Source organism: Bufo bufo, chromosome 5 (genome assembly GCF_905171765.1).
Source record: "Bufo bufo chromosome 5, aBufBuf1.1, whole genome shotgun sequence".
NCBI classification, from domain to species: domain Eukaryota; kingdom Metazoa; phylum Chordata; class Amphibia; order Anura; family Bufonidae; genus Bufo; species Bufo bufo.
In genome coordinates, this window is record NC_053393.1 from 273,853,202 (window position 1) to 273,870,297 (window position 17,096).

At 46.1% G+C, this 17,096-nt stretch overlaps 1 protein-coding gene across 2 annotated transcripts in view; it reads right to left on the minus strand.

The window, feature by feature from the left end:
* Positions 1-17,096, minus strand: part of STX17 (syntaxin 17) — a 158,060-nt gene that overhangs the window by 11,032 nt on the left and 129,932 nt on the right. For both annotated transcript variants that reach the window (XM_040432628.1, XM_040432629.1), the window contains exon 6: positions 5,875-5,925. In XM_040432628.1, the coding sequence (XP_040288562.1) occupies positions 5,875-5,925 (51 nt within the window). The remainder of the gene's footprint in view (positions 1-5,874; positions 5,926-17,096) is intronic.

The window sequence follows — 17,096 nt, forward strand, 5'->3', positions numbered from 1 at the left end:
TGATGTACTATTACGTCATGGTGATCGGGCGGGCACCTGAGCGGTGCGCACACGATTACTGCAGGGGCCCGGCAGTCCCTGATAGCTGGGCTCCTGCTGTATCTGCCGAAATAGCTGTAAAAGCTGATGCCGGCATATTAACCCCTTCTATGCCGATATCATGGACAGGCTGCCGAATGTCTTGCACAGCATCGGGACCTGCCTTCTACGGGGGCCGAGGAGATCCAGCCACAGGCAATGCATTACAATATAGATGTATTGTAATGTATTGCAGAGGGAATCAGACACTCAAAAGTTAAAGAAATAAAGTTTAAAAAAAAGCAAAAAAATGTGTTAAAAAAAAAAAAGTTTCAAGTAAAAAATTAAAAAAACGCCTCTTTCCCCTGATTTTATAATAAAAAATTGAAAAAAAAAGGAAAAAACACACGACCGACTCTATAAATATATCACATGATTCACCCCGTCCGATAAACACCATAAAAAAAAAAAAACTGTCAAAAAAGCCATTTTTGTCACCTTACATCACAAAAAGTGCAACAAAGGCGTATGTCCCACAAAATGGTACCAATAAAACAGTCACCTCATCCTGCAAAAAATGAGCCCCTACATAAGAAAATCGCTCAGAAAAAAAAAAAAACTATAGCTCTCAGAACATGTAGACACTAAAACATCATTTTCTTGTTTCAAATATGCTATTATTGTGTTAAAGTGAAATAAATAAAAAAACTTAGACATATTAGGTATTGCCGTGTCCGTAACAAGCTCTTTAAAAATATCACATGACCTAACCCCTTTAAATTTTTCATTTTTTGGGGTAAATTTGGGATTTTTTCATATATAAAGGTGAAATATATTGACTCAAATTTATGACTATCATGAAGTACAATGTGTCATGAGAAAACTATCTCAGAATGGCTTGGATAAGTAAAAGTGTTCCGAAGTAATTACCACATAAAGTGACACGTCAGATTTGCAAAAAATGGCCTGGGCAGAAGGGCGAAAACTGGCCCGGGGTAGAAGGTGTTAAACTAAATGGTAGCTTGTTGACATTCTGCCTGCTATTCTACACGGTTAACTTTGCTGAGAAAAAACCCCAAAATGAACTGAAATATAAGAGGGTAATCACTACCACCGCTTTTGGACACGCTGCAAGACCTCTTTATTGATTCATCCTCTGGTAAAAAGAAAAAAGAAAAGTCTGCAACATGTTACGTGTGACACATCCTTAGGATACGTAATCTATATTAGATCAGTGGGGTTCCACCATCTGGCACCCCTATTGATCAGCTGGTAGAAAACCACTGGCTACCAGAACTAACAGTGTAAGAAACTAGAAGCAGACATCTTTGTACACTGTGTAGTTGCTGTGCCAGGTTCCTGCAATGCAGATCCGCAATGCACTACGGACGTGTGAATGGACCCTTAGGCCTCATGCACACGGCCGTTGTTTTGGTTGGCATCCGAGCCGCAGTTTTGGCGGCTCGGATGCGGACCCATTTACTTCAATGGGGCCGCAAAAGATGCGGACAGCACTCCGTGTGCTGTCCGCATCCTTGGCCCCGCTAAAAAAATATAACATGTCCTATTCTTGTCCGCGCTTTGCGGACAAGAATAGGCAGTTATATTAAAGGCTGTCCATGCCGTTCTGCAAATTGCGGAACGCACACGGACGCCATCCGTATTTTGCGGCCCGCAAAACACACAACGGTCATGTGCATGTAGCCTTAAGAGCAAGAATGGATAACAACTGCTGCTCTTTAGGCTACCCTCTTTAATATGCTCCTCTACCTGTCCAATCCAGAGCTTAACAGATCTGGTCCCTGAGGTAGCTGCAATAGCAGACTTAAACTCTGGCGCTGAAGCCTCCCAATTCCTTTTTAAGTAAACCTCAGCTCTATTAATGGCTTCAGGAGTTTCAGTGCCCTAAACAGGCCCCAAAATGGCAGCACAAAATCTAGAAGTAGACGAGTCAGCCAGCTTCTAGGCCTTCCATGTCCTCAGCTACTTCATCTGAATTTAAAGAACTGAATGGGCTACAACAACGACCACTTCTTCCTCTCTGCCTGAGAATAGGAAGTTGTCATTACTAGACTTGCTGTCTGAAAAAATAGACCCAGAACCCAGGATCCCACTGAAGAGCTACATGTGGTCCCCCAGGCAGAAAAGTATACAGGCATAATCCGCATCAGCTCGCAGATGCCTGTGTGAGGTAGGATAAGATAACAGAAGGCAGAATTCCCCCACCCCAGCACATACAGACTGAAGCGGAGGCTCAAAAATACAGAAATAGGAAAAGTAAGGCTACTTTCACACTACCGTTCAGAGCGGGTCCGTCTGATGTCTGCTCAGACGGATCCGCTCCTATAATGCAGACGTTTGTATCCGTTCAGAACGGATCCGTCTGCATTATAGTTTAAAAAAAATTCTAAGTGTGAAAGTAGCCTGAACGGATCCGTCCAGACTTTACATTGAAAGTCAATGGGGGACGGATCCGTTTGAAGATTGAGCCATATTGTGTCATCTTCAAACGGATCCGTCCCCATTGACTTACATTGTAAGTCTGGACGGATCCGCTTGCCTCCGCACGGCCAGGCGGACACACGAAAGCTGCAAGCTGCGTTCAGGTGTCCGCTTGCTGAGCGGAGCGGAGACTGAACGCTGCCAGACTGATGCATTCTGAGCGGATCCGCATCCACTCAGAATGCATTAGGGCAGTACGGATGCGTTCGGGGCCGCTTGTGAGCCCCTTCAAACGGAGCTCACAAGCGGACACCCGAACGCTAGTGTGAAAGTAGCCTTACATTGTAAGTCTGGACGGATCCGCTTGCCTCCGCACGGCCAGGCGGACACCCGAACGCTGCAAGCAGTGTTCAGGTGTCCACTTGCTGAGCGGAGCGGAGGCTGAACGTTGCCAGACTGATGTATTCTGAGCGGATCCGCGTCCACTCAGAATGCATTAGGGCAGTACGGATGCGTTCGGGGCCGCTTGTGAGCCCCTTCAAACGGAGCTCACAAGCGGACACCCAAACGCTAGTGTGAAAGTAGCCATACATTGTAAGTCTGGACGGATCCGCTTGCCTCCGCACGGCCAGGCGGACACCCGAACGCTTCAAGCAGTGTTCAGGTGTCCGCTTGCTGAGCGGAGCGGAGGCTGAACGTTGCCAGACTGATGCATTCTGAGCGGATCCGCGTCCACTCAGAATGCATTAGGGCAGTACGGATGCGTTCGGGGCCGCTTGTGAGCCCCTTCAAACGGAGCTCACAAGCGGACACCCGAACGCTAGTGTGAAAGTAGCCATACATTGTAAGTCTGGACGGATCCGCTTGCCTCCGCATGGCCAGGCGGACACCCGAACGCTGCAAGCAGTGTTCAGGTGTCCGCTTGCTGAGCGGAGCGGAGGCTGAACGTTGCCAGACTGATGCATTCTGAGCGGATCCGCGTCCACTCAGAATGCATTAGGGCAGTACGGATGCGTTCGGGGCCGCTTGTGAGCCCCTTCAAACGGAGCTCACAAGCGGACACCCGAACGCTAGTGTGAAAGTAGCCTAAGCACCAGACTCAGGCAGAAGCTCCTTAATGAGACTTAATAAGCTCCTTAATAAATATCCATGCTCAGATTGGGCCCCCACTATTCTCCACCATGGAGATTCCAGATTCCTCCTGTCTTTATACAACAGGAAACAAAACTGGAGATATGGGGGTGTTCCCTCCTTTAAGCATATCTGGTTCCGGTTTCCTTTCTGAGGGAGAAGCAGGTGGTCTTTCCAGGGGTGCTGTCACAGGGCCAAGGGGAAAATGTTTTGCTAGTTCTAAAACAATAAAAACTTTTTTTTTCTTAAAACAATATGTATTCTGGAATTCTGTGAGGGCTCATTTTAGTTTTTATACAGACGGATCCGAAGATCCGTCTGCATAAAGCTTTTTCAAAGCTGAGTTTTCACTTCGTGAAAACTCAGAACCGACAGTATATTCTAACACAGAAGCGTTCCCATGGTGATGGGGACGCTTCTAGTTAGAATACACTACAAACTGTGTACAAGACTGCCCCCTGCTGCCTGGCAGCACCCGATCTCTTACAGGGGGCCGTGATCAGCACAATTAACCCCTTCAGGTGCGGCACCTGAAAGGGTTAATTGTACTATCATATCCCCCTGTAAGAGATCAGCGCTGCCAGGCAGCAGGGGGCAGACCCCTCCCCAGTTTGAATATCATTGATGGCCAGTGCGGCCCCCCCCCCTCTATTGTAATAATTTGTTGGTGGCACAGTGTGCGCCCCCCCCCCCCTCCCTCTATTGTAATAATTCGTTGGTGGCACAGTGCCCTCCCCCTCTCCCTCTATAGCATTGGTGGCCAGTGTGCGGCCTCCCATCTCCCCCCCCCCCCCATCATTGGTGGCAGCGGAGTTCCGATCGGAGTCCCAGTTTAATCGCTGGGGCTCCGATCGGTAACCATGGCAACCAGGACTCTACTACAGTCCTGGTTGCCATGGTTACTTAGCAACAGTACAATAGTAGAAGATTCATACTTACCTGCTGCTGCGATGTTCGTGTCTGGCCGGGAGCTCCACCTACTGGTAAGTGACAGCCTCAGGTCTGTGCGGCGCATTGCTAAATGAACTGTCACTTACCAGTAGGAGGAGCTCCCGGCCGGAAACGAACATCGCAGCAGCAGGTAAGTATGAATCTTCTACTATTGTACTGTTGCTAGTAACCCGCTGCCACCAATGATCGGGGTGGGGGGGGGAGATGGGAGGCCGCACACTGGCCACCAATGTTGTTAATGCTATAGAGGGAGGGGTGGCCGATGGGGGGCGCACACTGTGCCACCAACGATTTATTACAATAGAGGGAGGAAGGGGGGCGCACACTGTGCCACCAACGATTTATTACAATAGAGGGAGGAAGGGGGGGGGGGCGCACACTGTGCCACCAACGATTTATTACAATAGAGGGAGGGCGGGGGGGCGCACACTGTGCCACCAACGAATTATTACAATAGAGGGAGAAAGGGGGGGGGCCGGGGGGAGGGGGGGGGGGTCTGCCCCCTGCTGCCTGGCAGCCCTGATCAGGGGGATATGATAGTACAATTAACCCCTTCAGGTGCGGCACTTGAGGGGTTAATTGTGCTGATCACGGCCCCCTGTAAGAGATCGGATGCTGATAGGCAGCAGGGGGCAGTCATGTACACAGTTTGTAATATATTCTAACTAGAAGCGTCCCCATCACCATGGGAACGCCTCTGTGTTAGAATATACTGTCGGAAATGAGGTTTCACGATCTAACTCATATCCGACAGTATATTCTAACATAGAGGCGTTCCCATGGTGATGGGGACGCTTCAAGTTAAAATATACCATCGGATTGGAGAAAACTCCGATCCGATGGTATAAAAGGGACTCCAGACTTTACATTGAAAGTCAATGGGGACGGATCAGTTTGAAATGGCACCATATTGTGTCAACGTCAAACGGATCCGTCCCCATTGACTTGCATTGTAATTCAGGACGGATCCGTTTGGCTCCGCATGGCCAGGCGGACACCAAAACGACTTTTTTTTCATGTCCGTGGATCCTCCAAAAATCAAGGAAGACCCACGGACGAAAAAACGGTCACGGATCACGGAAAAACGGGACCCGTTTTTGCGGACCGCAAAAAAATACGTTCGTGTGCATGAGGCCTAAGTCAACCGATTGTAGGTATAAAGTTTAACAACAGTGTCTAGTCATGAACCAAATTTATCATTCAGCCCCAGTCACAATGACAAATCTGGTGCAAGACAAGCCTGTGTAAAATTACACAATCTATAATTTGTTGGAAACATTTAAATTAGTTGCTCAAAGCCCATACATTTCATAAATGAAATAAGACACTTACGTGTACCATATGAGAAAATTCATTTATAATTTCATTCAAGTCCAATAAATCCTGGTAGAATGGAAACAGTAAATTATACACTTACAAATGAAAAAAAGTATTACAGGTTTAGCAAATAATTTCTGAAAAGGCATCTTTCATCACAACCCTGTTTTTACACTGATAATTTTAAAATTATATAATGCATTTTCAACCTAAAGTTTGGGTTACTTTCTTTGGAATAGACACATGTTGTCATGAATGCTGTCTGTGCTATTTTGTTACAGTGGCTGTCCCCTCTTAGTATACATAATTTAAATGGGCATTGATGTTTCAATATACTGTGGATAAATCAATAGTAAAAGCCAGGGACCAGCTTGCATGCTGCCCATTGAAGACTATATAGAGGGGAGAGGGCAAGGAAGAAGCAGCTTCAGAGTGAGACCGAAAGAGACATAGACACACAGAAATGCTGCTGAAAGTTCTAGTAAGGCCTCATGCACACGACCGTATTTTTTTGCGGTGCGCAAAACGGGGTTCCGTTTTTCCGTGATCCGTGACCGTTTTTTCGTCCGTGGGTCTTCCTTGATTTTTGGAGGATCCACGGACATGAAAAAAAAGTCGTTTTGGTGTCCGCCTGGCCGTGCGGAGCCAAACGGATCCGTCCTGAATTACAATGCAAGTCAATGGGGACGGATCCGTTTGACGTTGACACAATATGGTGCAATTTCAAACGGATCCCTCCCCCATTGACTTTCAATGTAAAGTCAGGAGTTAATATACCATCGGATCAGAGTTTTCTCCAATCCGATGGTATATTTTAACTTGAAGCGTCCCCATCACCATGGGAACGCCTCTATGTTAAAATATACCGTCGGATTTGAGTTACATCGTGAAACTCAAATCCGACAGTATATTCTAACACAGAGGCGTTCCCATGGTGATGGGGACGCTTCAGGTTAGAATATACTAAAAGAACTGTGTACATGACTGCCCCCTGCTGCCTGGCAGGTGCTGCCAGGCAGCAGGGGGCAGCCCCCCCCCCTGTAGTTAACACATTGGTGGCCAGTGCGGCCGGCCCCCCCCCCCTCCCCTCCCCTGTAGTTAACTCATTGGTGGCCAGTGGGCCCCCCCTCCCCTGTAGTTAACTCATTGGTGGCCAGTGGGCCCCCCCCCTCCCTCCCCTGTAGTTAACTCGTTGGTGGCCAGTGGGCCTTCTCCCCTCCCTCCCCCTCCTAATTAAAATCTCCCCCCTATCATTGGTAGCAGCGGAGAGTACCGATCGGAGTCCCAGTTTAATCGCTGGGGCTCCGATCGGTAACCATGGCAACCAGGACGCTACTGCAGTCCCGGTTGCCATGGTTACTTAGCAATTTGTAGAACCATTATATTTACCTGCGAGCTGCGATGTTTGCGTCCGGCCGGGAGCTCCTCCTACTGGTAAGTGACATGACCTGTCACTTACCAGTAGAAGGAGCTCCCGGCCGGACGCAAACATCGCAGCTAAGTATAATACTGCTACAAATTGCTAAGTAACCATGGCACCGGGACTGCAGTAGCGTCCTGGTTGCCATGGTTACCGATCGGACGCCTCTGTGTTAGAATATACTGTCGGTTCTGAGTTTTCACGAAGTGAAAACTCAGCTATGAAAAAGCTTTTATGCAGACGGATCTTCGGATCCGTCTGTATAAAAAGTAACCTACGGCCACGGATCACGGACACGGATGCCAATCTTGTGTGCATCCGTGTTCTTTCACAGACCCATTGACTTGAATGGATCCGTGAACCGTTGGCCGTGAAAAAAATAGGACAGGTCATATTTTTTTCACGGCCAGGATACACGGATCACGGATGCGGCTGCAAAACGGTGCATTTTCCGATTTTTCCACGGACCCATTGAAAGTCAATGGGTCCGCGAAAAAAAACGGAAAACGGCACAACGGCCACGGGTGCACACAACGGTCGTGTGCAGGAGGCCTAAGCGTTCACTCCGGTATTTGATTCTTAACAGTGCTAATTACTGCTAATGGCCTCCATGCTGCTGCTTCTGTGTGTATGTGTGAGAGATATAGAGGTGCAGGCTCTCCTTTTCTATCCGTGCAGCTAGTCTCCCCCACTCTGAAGCTGAGCTCCGGAAAAACGGATAAATAACAATGCAGAGTCTTTTAAACTATTGAAAAAATCCAATATACAAGTCACATAATGCCCCCAAAAAAATTCAATTCAGCTTATTTTAAAAAGTCACCTGAAATTGTATGCTTTAACAGCCATGATAGATTATAGACTTAATGATGCATCTCAATAAATTAGAATATCATTGAAAAGTTACGGTAATTTATTTCAGTAATTCAAATCAAACCGTGTAATAGATAAATTACACAGAGTGATCTATTTTAATCATTTATTTCTTTTAATGTTGATGATTATGGCTTAGAGCTAAAGAAAACCCAAAAGTTAGTATCTCAGAAAATTATTTTGTGAAACATGATGTCACACTATAATTAGCTAATCAACACAAAATACCTGCAAAGGTCATGGGAAACACTGCTGACTTGACAGTTGTCCACAAGACACACTCCACAAGGTGGGTAAGCCACAAAAGTTAATTGCTAAAGAAGCTGGCTGTTCACAGAGGGCTGTATCCAAGCATATTAACCCTTTTGCAAACTCTGCTGTACATGTAAGTCGGCACTTTAAAGATGGTGCCCACTTGCAAGTGCGTAATGGAAAAAAAAAAATCAAAATGGCCAATTTAAAATAGTATCACTTAAAAGTACAGATCAACCTGCAAAAAATGAGCCCCCACACAGCTCTGTAGACATAAATATAAAAAGTTATAGGGGTTAGTATATGGCAATAAAAAGAAAAAAAGAGATATATATATATATTTTTTTATGAAGTTTTTATTTTTTCCCACATGAAGGTAATAGTTCAATTTTACAGCATAGGAAACGCCGTAAAAAAATCAAAAATAAATTTCAGAATTGCGTAAAAAATCTTATGGCTCTGGCTTCCCAGGGAGTGAAAAATCATATGGTCCTCTAAAGGTTAATGGAATTTGAGTGGAAGGAAAAAGTTGGTAGAAAAAAGGTGCACAAACAACAAGGATAACCACAGCCTTGAAAGAATTGTAAGAAAAAGGCCATTCCAGAATTTGGGGGAGATTCACAAGGAGTGGACTGCGGCTAGAGTCAGTGCTTCAAGAGCCACCACACACAGACGTATCCAGGACAGGGGCTACAACTGTCGCATTCCTTATGTCAAGCTATTCATGACCCAGAGCCAACATTACCTGTGCAAAGGAGAAAAAGGACTGGACTGTTGCTCAGTGGTCCAAAGTTCTGTTAAGTAAATTTTGCATTTGATTTGGAAATCAAGGTCCAAGAGTCTGGAGGAAGGGTTTAGAGGCACACGATCGAAGTTGCTTTCGGTCCAGTGTGAAGATTCCACAGCCAGTGATGGTTTGAGAAGCCATGTCATCTGCTGGTGTGGTCCATTGTATTATATCAAATCTAAAGTCAGCGCAGCCATCTACCAGGACATTTTAGAGCATTTCATTCTTCTCTCTGCTGACAAGCTTTAGCCACCTCACATCCGTCCAAAGGATATAAACGTCCTATGGGTGGATGTTTAACTCTGAATGGACATTCTGGAACATTTATTCAGAGATCACAGCTGCACGCTAATCATGCAGCTGCAGAGCGGGTTGCCCACTGTCAGTGGTAGCAGGGCAACCCAGAGAGAAAGCAGGGACAGTTCCCAGGTGTCCCTGCCTTCTAAATCGCTGCATACACAGCGATGCGCCTCCTGTCCGGGCCCGGTGGTCATGTGACCTCTGGGGCCGGGAGAGTGCAGGAGCTGTCGGGTCTTTCACAGACCTCGATCAGCCCTGTGCTGAGGCTGTACAGCCCTGTATTGCACTGTACAGCCTCTCTGGGGGGTGTATTTCCCCTGTAACTGGAGCTACTATGTCAGCCCCAGTTACAGGAGAAATCAATAGTAAAAAAAAAATTATGAAGTACAATGTCCCTCAGAGGTCTTGTATGACCTTATGGGGACACAAAGTGTAAAAAAAAAAAAAAAAAAAGGTTTCACATGTAAAAAAAATATAAAAAAAATTCTCCAATTAAGTAATAAAAAAATATATTAAAAATAGGAAAAAATAAATTAAATAAACATATTTGGTATTTCCGCATCCGTGACGGCTGTTTCTATAAAAATATTGTCACAAAAACCAAGAAAAAAGTGGGTCACGCGGGATACCATGTGATCGCAGGTCCAGCGACCACACTGTACTGGAATGCATTACATCGGGAGGTAACCAGATAGGGAGCGGGCGGGAGATGTTCCAACCCCGCCCAACATCCGACTCGGACGTTTCTTCAAGTGATATTGAGGTCTCGGAAGGGGAAAGGGACGGAGGGAAGAGAAATAGAGGAAGGGGTAGGTTCAGAGGAGGGGGGGGGGGCAGAGGGAGTCAAGACAGTGGTAGTCAGTTTTTTTTAGACCAAAGAGTGCCCTATCATATGCGGCTACGAAAATCACCCCCAGACACCAACACTCCTCAAAATCCTCCACACAGATCCTGAACCTGTCAAAACGAACCCTATCGTCAGTAGAAACTGACATCCTCAGTAAAGGTCTCTCTTTCGTCCCAACACAGTCTTTTAACCTATTTAACTGGGTGAAAGATTTTCACCTGTTCGCAAGGAAGCTCCGCTGGTCCAAATATTTTTCCCTGGTTGAAAAACGAGAGAGTAGGGAATTAGGTGTCTCTCAGGATATCTTGCAGGACATGCGCCTTCTTTTCAATTTGTCTGATCGTAACCCACTAGACGGGAAAGGCCCCTTTACATCATTAAGAAATAAAAGCACTAAGATGCCACCAGTGGGTAATCCTACTTGTGTGGATGTTTTTTTTGCATCAGGTCCTCACAGATCTGGACCATTTGATGATACCCAGAAAGACATTTAACTGTACCAGAGAGGAACATCTGGCGCTAAGGAATCTGGAAAAAGATAAAGATCTGGCGATCAAACCCTCTGACAAGGGGGGCAATGTCGTGGTCCTAGACACCCCACAATATAAGGATATGTGTTTGAGGCTGCTGTCTGATTCTGAAACATATGAGAGATTGAAGGAAAATCCGACTAAACATTATCAACTACCACTTCATCAAATAATTAAAGAGGCAAAGGAACAAGGCCTCATCTCTCAGGATGAATTTGTATTCCTGGAATGTCTATATCTCGTAGTAGCAACCTTCTACTCATTACCAAAAGTCCATAAGGGAACGTCTCCCCTTAAAGGACGACCGATTGTTTCAGGAATCAACAGCCTCAACCAAAATGTGGGGGTGTATGTGGACCAGATATTGGCCCCCTTTGTCAAGGCATTACCATCCTATACGAGGGATACCAGTGATCTATTGGCAAGGTTGGAGGGAGTAACATTGGAGGATGACTGCCTTCTAGCATCCATAGATGTGGAAGCCCTATATTCCTCCATTCCGCACGAGCTGGGCCTCAGGGCAGTGGAAGAATTCCTGACCACTAGGGGTTGTCAATTTGCGAATCATAATGTGTTCGTTTTGAAGTTGTTGCAATTCACGCTGACATCCAATTTTTTTGTTTTTGACGGATCCTACTACCACCAGCTCAGGGGCACTGCGATGGGGAGCCCTTGTGCCCCATCGTATGCAAATTTGTTCCTGGGCTGGTGGGAGAGGGAGGTGGTGTTCACCGACCCCCCCTAGCCCGCTCACCGAACCTGTGGTTATGTGGGCCAGATATATTGATTACATTTTCATTATCTGGCGGGGGTCGGTGAACACCTTCTCGCAATTAGTGGACATCCTCAATGCAAACAATCTGGGTCTGTGGTTTACATATGAGACATCCGTACAGTCCCTGCCGTTCCTGGACATTCATATTGATAGAGGACCTGAGGGGGATATTTGCGCGGAGACGTTTAGAAAACCGACGGCCACTAACTCCCTCCTTGATTGGGGGAGCTATCATCCGGAGCCACTCAAACGAGGGATCACTACGGGACAATACCTCCGTATGAGGAGGAATTGTTCCACCATTCGGCAGTTCAAGGAACAGGCAGGCGATCTCCATCAGAGGTTTCTCGCAAAAGGCTTCCCTGATTATGTGCTGAGAAAGGCGTACCAAAGAGCACTTACCTCAGATTGCACAAGTTTACTGCATCCGAGTGGATCTTGTAAAGAAGAAAAAAATGTGATATGCCTGATTGGCACATATGATATGGGGGCAGAGGAGATCAAAAGAATTCTGATGAGACATTGGCGAACACTGCTGCTAGACTCAGACATAGCCAAAGTGGTGACCCCCAGTCCTCAAGTTACCTATCGCAGAGGACGTAATGTGCGAGACCATGTAGTGCATAGCCACTACTCAGGGACAACTACAGTATCATCTACCTGGTTGAAACCACCTAAAGGTTCTTACCATTGTGGCGGATGCATCACATGCCCTTACATTAGACAGGGTCACACATTTAAGAGCCATGTGACTAATAAAATGTATGACATCAAACAATTTGTGAATTGCCGTACAAGAGGGGTAATATATCGGGCGCAGTGTGGCTGCGGACTTGAGTATGTGGGCAAGACAAGACGGGAGCTGCGCAGGAGAATAGGGGAACATTTGGGGGATCTACGTCAAGGGAGGGATACCCCCCTGGCGCTTCATGTGACATCGGCCCATGGGGGTGACTACTCACGGGTCCGGTCCATGGGCATTGAAGCTGTTTCACCTCCTCCTGGGGGGGGGGGGGAATTGGGATCAAAAGATCCTTCGAAGAGAAACTTGGTGGATTTTTGAACTAAAAAGTGTCCAGCTGAGAGGTTTAAATAAACAGCTTTTATTCGGCTGTTTCATTTGAAATAACTCTGAGTCTCCTGCGCAGCCCCCAAATACAGGTCTATCTTGCTGTGGAGACACATCTTTATTTTGTTGAATATACCATGATCAAGAAATGCATCAGTAAGATCCCTATCTGACGGATGGGGAACGATGTGAATGACTTGGTTCATAACCTTTGAACTCTTTACTGGCATTTAAATACTCTGGGCAATGGTCCGGGCACCACCGGGTGAGGAATAGTTGCCCCTATATATGGATGTGATGTCCTAGTTCAATAATAGGTGTGGGGACACATTGCCCTTTAAGTTAACCCCCGCACATATAGTGCCGCTCTATCCCCACGGGGGAATATCTAATACCTCCACAGGGGAGAGGTGGGCGGGGTTGGAACATCTCCGGCCCGCTCCCTATCTGGTTACCTCCCATGTAATGCATTCCAGTGCAGTGTGGTCGCAGGACCTGCGATCACATGGTATCCCGCGTGACCCACTTTTTTCTTGGTTTTTGTGACGATATTTTTATAGAAACAGTTGCGGTCACGCGATGGATCATGTGATCGGAAGGATGGGCGGTCTCCGGACAGCGCGGGCAGCTTTAAATAGTGCGGCTGTGACGGCTGTCGGAGCGGTACTGCCATACGCAGGTATATTTTTAAACGTAAACATGGGTACAGGTCCTGTGCTGCATGAAAGGCACTAATGTCTGGGTGGTGACCTGGGTTGACGATTGGCTCCAATCACTTGAACAAGCTGACCAAGGACACCGAGGAAGGCCTGGTTGAAGGTAGCCAACTGCTCCATCTGCTGCCGGGCAATTTCTGCCTCCTGGCGCATAGCTTCCTGTGCATCCTGACGTACTGCTTGAAACCGCCTCTCAGAAAGGTTATCCATTCTTTCCAGCTGCCTTTCTTCTGCTGCCCGCATATCCTCCATGACTGTGCGCAGATCCAACTGTAACCTTCTCCTTTCACCTGTAATATACAAAAGACCGAAATATTGCTTTTGGTAACATCTGCCAAACCAATACTGTAAGCTCCTTTCTCATCTGCCCCACACTGATTCACTGCCACACCTCTGTTCCCCCTGCTCATCTGCTACACCAATACACAGCACTGCTCATCTGCCCACTGCTGAACCCCCTTCTCATCTCTTCCACCACTGTACCTGCTGCTAATCCCCCCCTTCTCATCTCTTCCACCACTGTACCTCCTGCTAATCCCCCCCTTCTTATCTCTTCCACCACTGTACCTCCTGCTAATCCCCCCCTTCTCATCTCTTCCACCACTATACCTCCTGCACATCTCCCCCACAGCTGATCTCCCCCTTTTTATCTATTCCAACACTGTACCTCCTGCACATCTCCCCCACAGCTGATCTCCCCCTTCTTATCTATTCCAACACTGTACCTCCTGCACATCTGCCCCACTGCTGTTTTAGTTTAAGAAAATGCACAGTTAAAAATTTCTTTTTTATCATCATGTCTTACCATTGTGCCTTGGTGCATTGGGAGTACTCTGTAGTTGGCTACTCTGTGGTTGGCTACTCTGTGGTTGGCTTGAGGAAATACTGCTGCTGTTGCTGCTGAAAGACATTGAAGGTCCATCTTCTGATAAGTTTGATGCATCAGTGGAGAGTCCATCAACTGTTTCTGAAAATAAACATATGGTTAGATATTATATTTTAAATGGTAAGCAGAGCGATATTCTAAGCGAAGTTTTAAAAAAAAAAAACTTACCAAAGGGGTCTACCATGGATTCGAGAATTACAGTTGCAGAGTCCAGACCTCCCTCCCTGCCTTGGTTTGCTGGCCGATGACCGTAAATGGCGTCCATGGCGTCGTACCACCTCCAAGCAGTTGGACAGTTTCCACTACGGCTGTTGGCGTCCTTAATTTTTTTATATTGTGCTTTAAGCTTTTTAAGCTTTGCCCTACACTGGCCCGACGTCCGTTCAAATCCCTCGGCTGCCATCCGCTGCGAAATATCTTTATAGACCTTTTCATTTCTCACTGATCCATCAAGCTCACTCTGAATAACGCCATCGCCGATGATTGCTAAGAACGTAGATAGTTCCTCAGATAACCAGACCCTGCTGTTGTTTGCTGGCATCCTTCTCCTTTATATGGACTAATAAGGCGACGTGGTGATTGTTTGGCGCTTTGCTTTGACGTCAGCATTGATGTTTTCTGACCACCAATCAGTGGAAAGTACTGTGTGACGCCAGTAGCTCCGCCCTAACCGTACCGTTCCATTTTCTATGGACCCACATGAGAAGCAGGACCCTGAATGGCGCGGTACGGTTCGGTTTTATGGCACGCTTTCATAATGGAAACACCCAAAATAGCGTACCGTACCGAACCGTACTGAACCGATCCGTTCAGTGGAAACGAGGCAAAAGATATGTAACAGGGTTGATGTTCCTGGAGGGAAACGCCAAATGGAAAAGGATTTAGGAAAACTAGAAGAATGGTCAGAACTCTGGCAACTGAAATTTAATGTGGATAAGTGCAAGATAATGCACCTGGGGCGTAAAAACCCAAGGGCAGAATATAGAATATTTGACACAGTCCTGACCTCAGTATCTGAGGAAAGGGATTTAGGAGTAATTATTTCAGAAGACTTAAAGGTGGGAAGACAATGTAATAGGGCAGCACGAAATGCCAGCAGAATGCTTGGATGTATAGGGAGAGGTATAAGCAGTAGAAAGAGTGAAGTGCTTATGCCGCTGTACAGAACACTGGTGAGACCTCACTTGGAGTATTGTGCGCAGTACTGGAGGCCATATCTCCAGAAGGATATAGATACTCTAGAGGAGAGTTCAGAGAAGAGCTACTAAACTAGTACATGGATTGCAGGATAAAACTTACCAGGAAAGGTTAAAGGACCTTAACATGTATAGCTTGGAAGAAAGAAGAGACAGGGGGGATATGATAGAAACTTTTAAATACATAAAGGGAATCAACTCGGTAAAGGAGGAGAGCATATTTAAAAGAAGAAACACTACCACAAGAGGACACAGTTTTAAATTAGAGGGGCAAAGATTTAAAAGTAATATAAGGAAGTATTACTTTACTGAGAGAGTAGTGGATGCATGGAATAGCCTTCCTGCAGAAGTGGTAGCTGCAAATACAGTAAAGGGGTTTAAGCGTGCATGGGATAGGCATATGGCTATCCTTCATATAAGATAGGGCCAGGGGCTATCCATAGTATTCAGATATATTGGGCAGACTAGATGGGCCAAATGGTTCTTATCTGCCGACACATTCTATGTTTCTATGTTTCTATGTTACCCCACAAGTGACCCCATTTTGGAAAGAAGACACCCCAAGGTATTCTGTGAGGGGCATGGCGAGTTCCTATAATTATTATTTTTTTTTTTCTTACAAAGTCTCATATTCCACTAACTTGTGACAAAAAATAAAAACTTCCATGAACTCACTATGCCCATCACGAAATACCTGGGGGTGTCTTCTTTCCAAAATGGGGTCACTTGTGAGGTAGTTATACTGCCCTGACATTTTAGGGGCCCGAATGCGTGAGAAGTGGTTTGAAATCAAAATCTGTAAAAAATGGCCGGTGAAATCCGAAAGATGCTCTTTGGAATGTGGGCCCCTTTGCCCACCTAGGCTGCAAAAAAGTGTCACACATCTGGTATTTCCGTACTCCGGAGAAGTTGGGCAATGTGTTTTGGGGTGTCATTTTACATATACCCATGCTGGGTGAGATAAATATCTCGGTCAAATGCCAACTTTGTATAAAAAAAATGGGAAAAGTTGTCTTTTGCCAAGATATTTCTCTCACCCAGCATGGGTGTATGTAAAAAGACACCCCTAAACACATTGCCCAACTACTCCTGAGTACGGTGATACCAGATGTGTGACACTTTTTTGCAGCCTAGGTGGGCAAAGGGGCCCACATTCCAAAGAGCACCTTTCGGATTTCACCGGCCATTTTTTACAGATTTTGATTTCAAACCACTTCTCACGCATTCGGGCCCCTAAAATGCCAGGGCAGCATAACTACCCCACAAGTGACCCCATTTTGGAAAGAAGACACCCCAAGGTATTTCGTGATGGGCATAGTGAGTTCATGGAAGTTTTTATTTTTTGTCACAAGTTAGTGGAATATGAGACTTTGTAAGAAAAAAATTTAAAATAAATAAATCATCATTTTCCGCTAACTTGTGACAAAAAATAAAAAATTCTAGGAACTCGCCATGCCCCTCACGGAATACCTTGGGGTGTCTTCTTTCCAAAATGGGGTCACATCTGGGGTATTTATACTGCCCTGGCATTTTAGGGGCTCTAAAGCGTGAGAAGAAGTCTGGGATCCAAATGTCTAAAAATGCCCTCC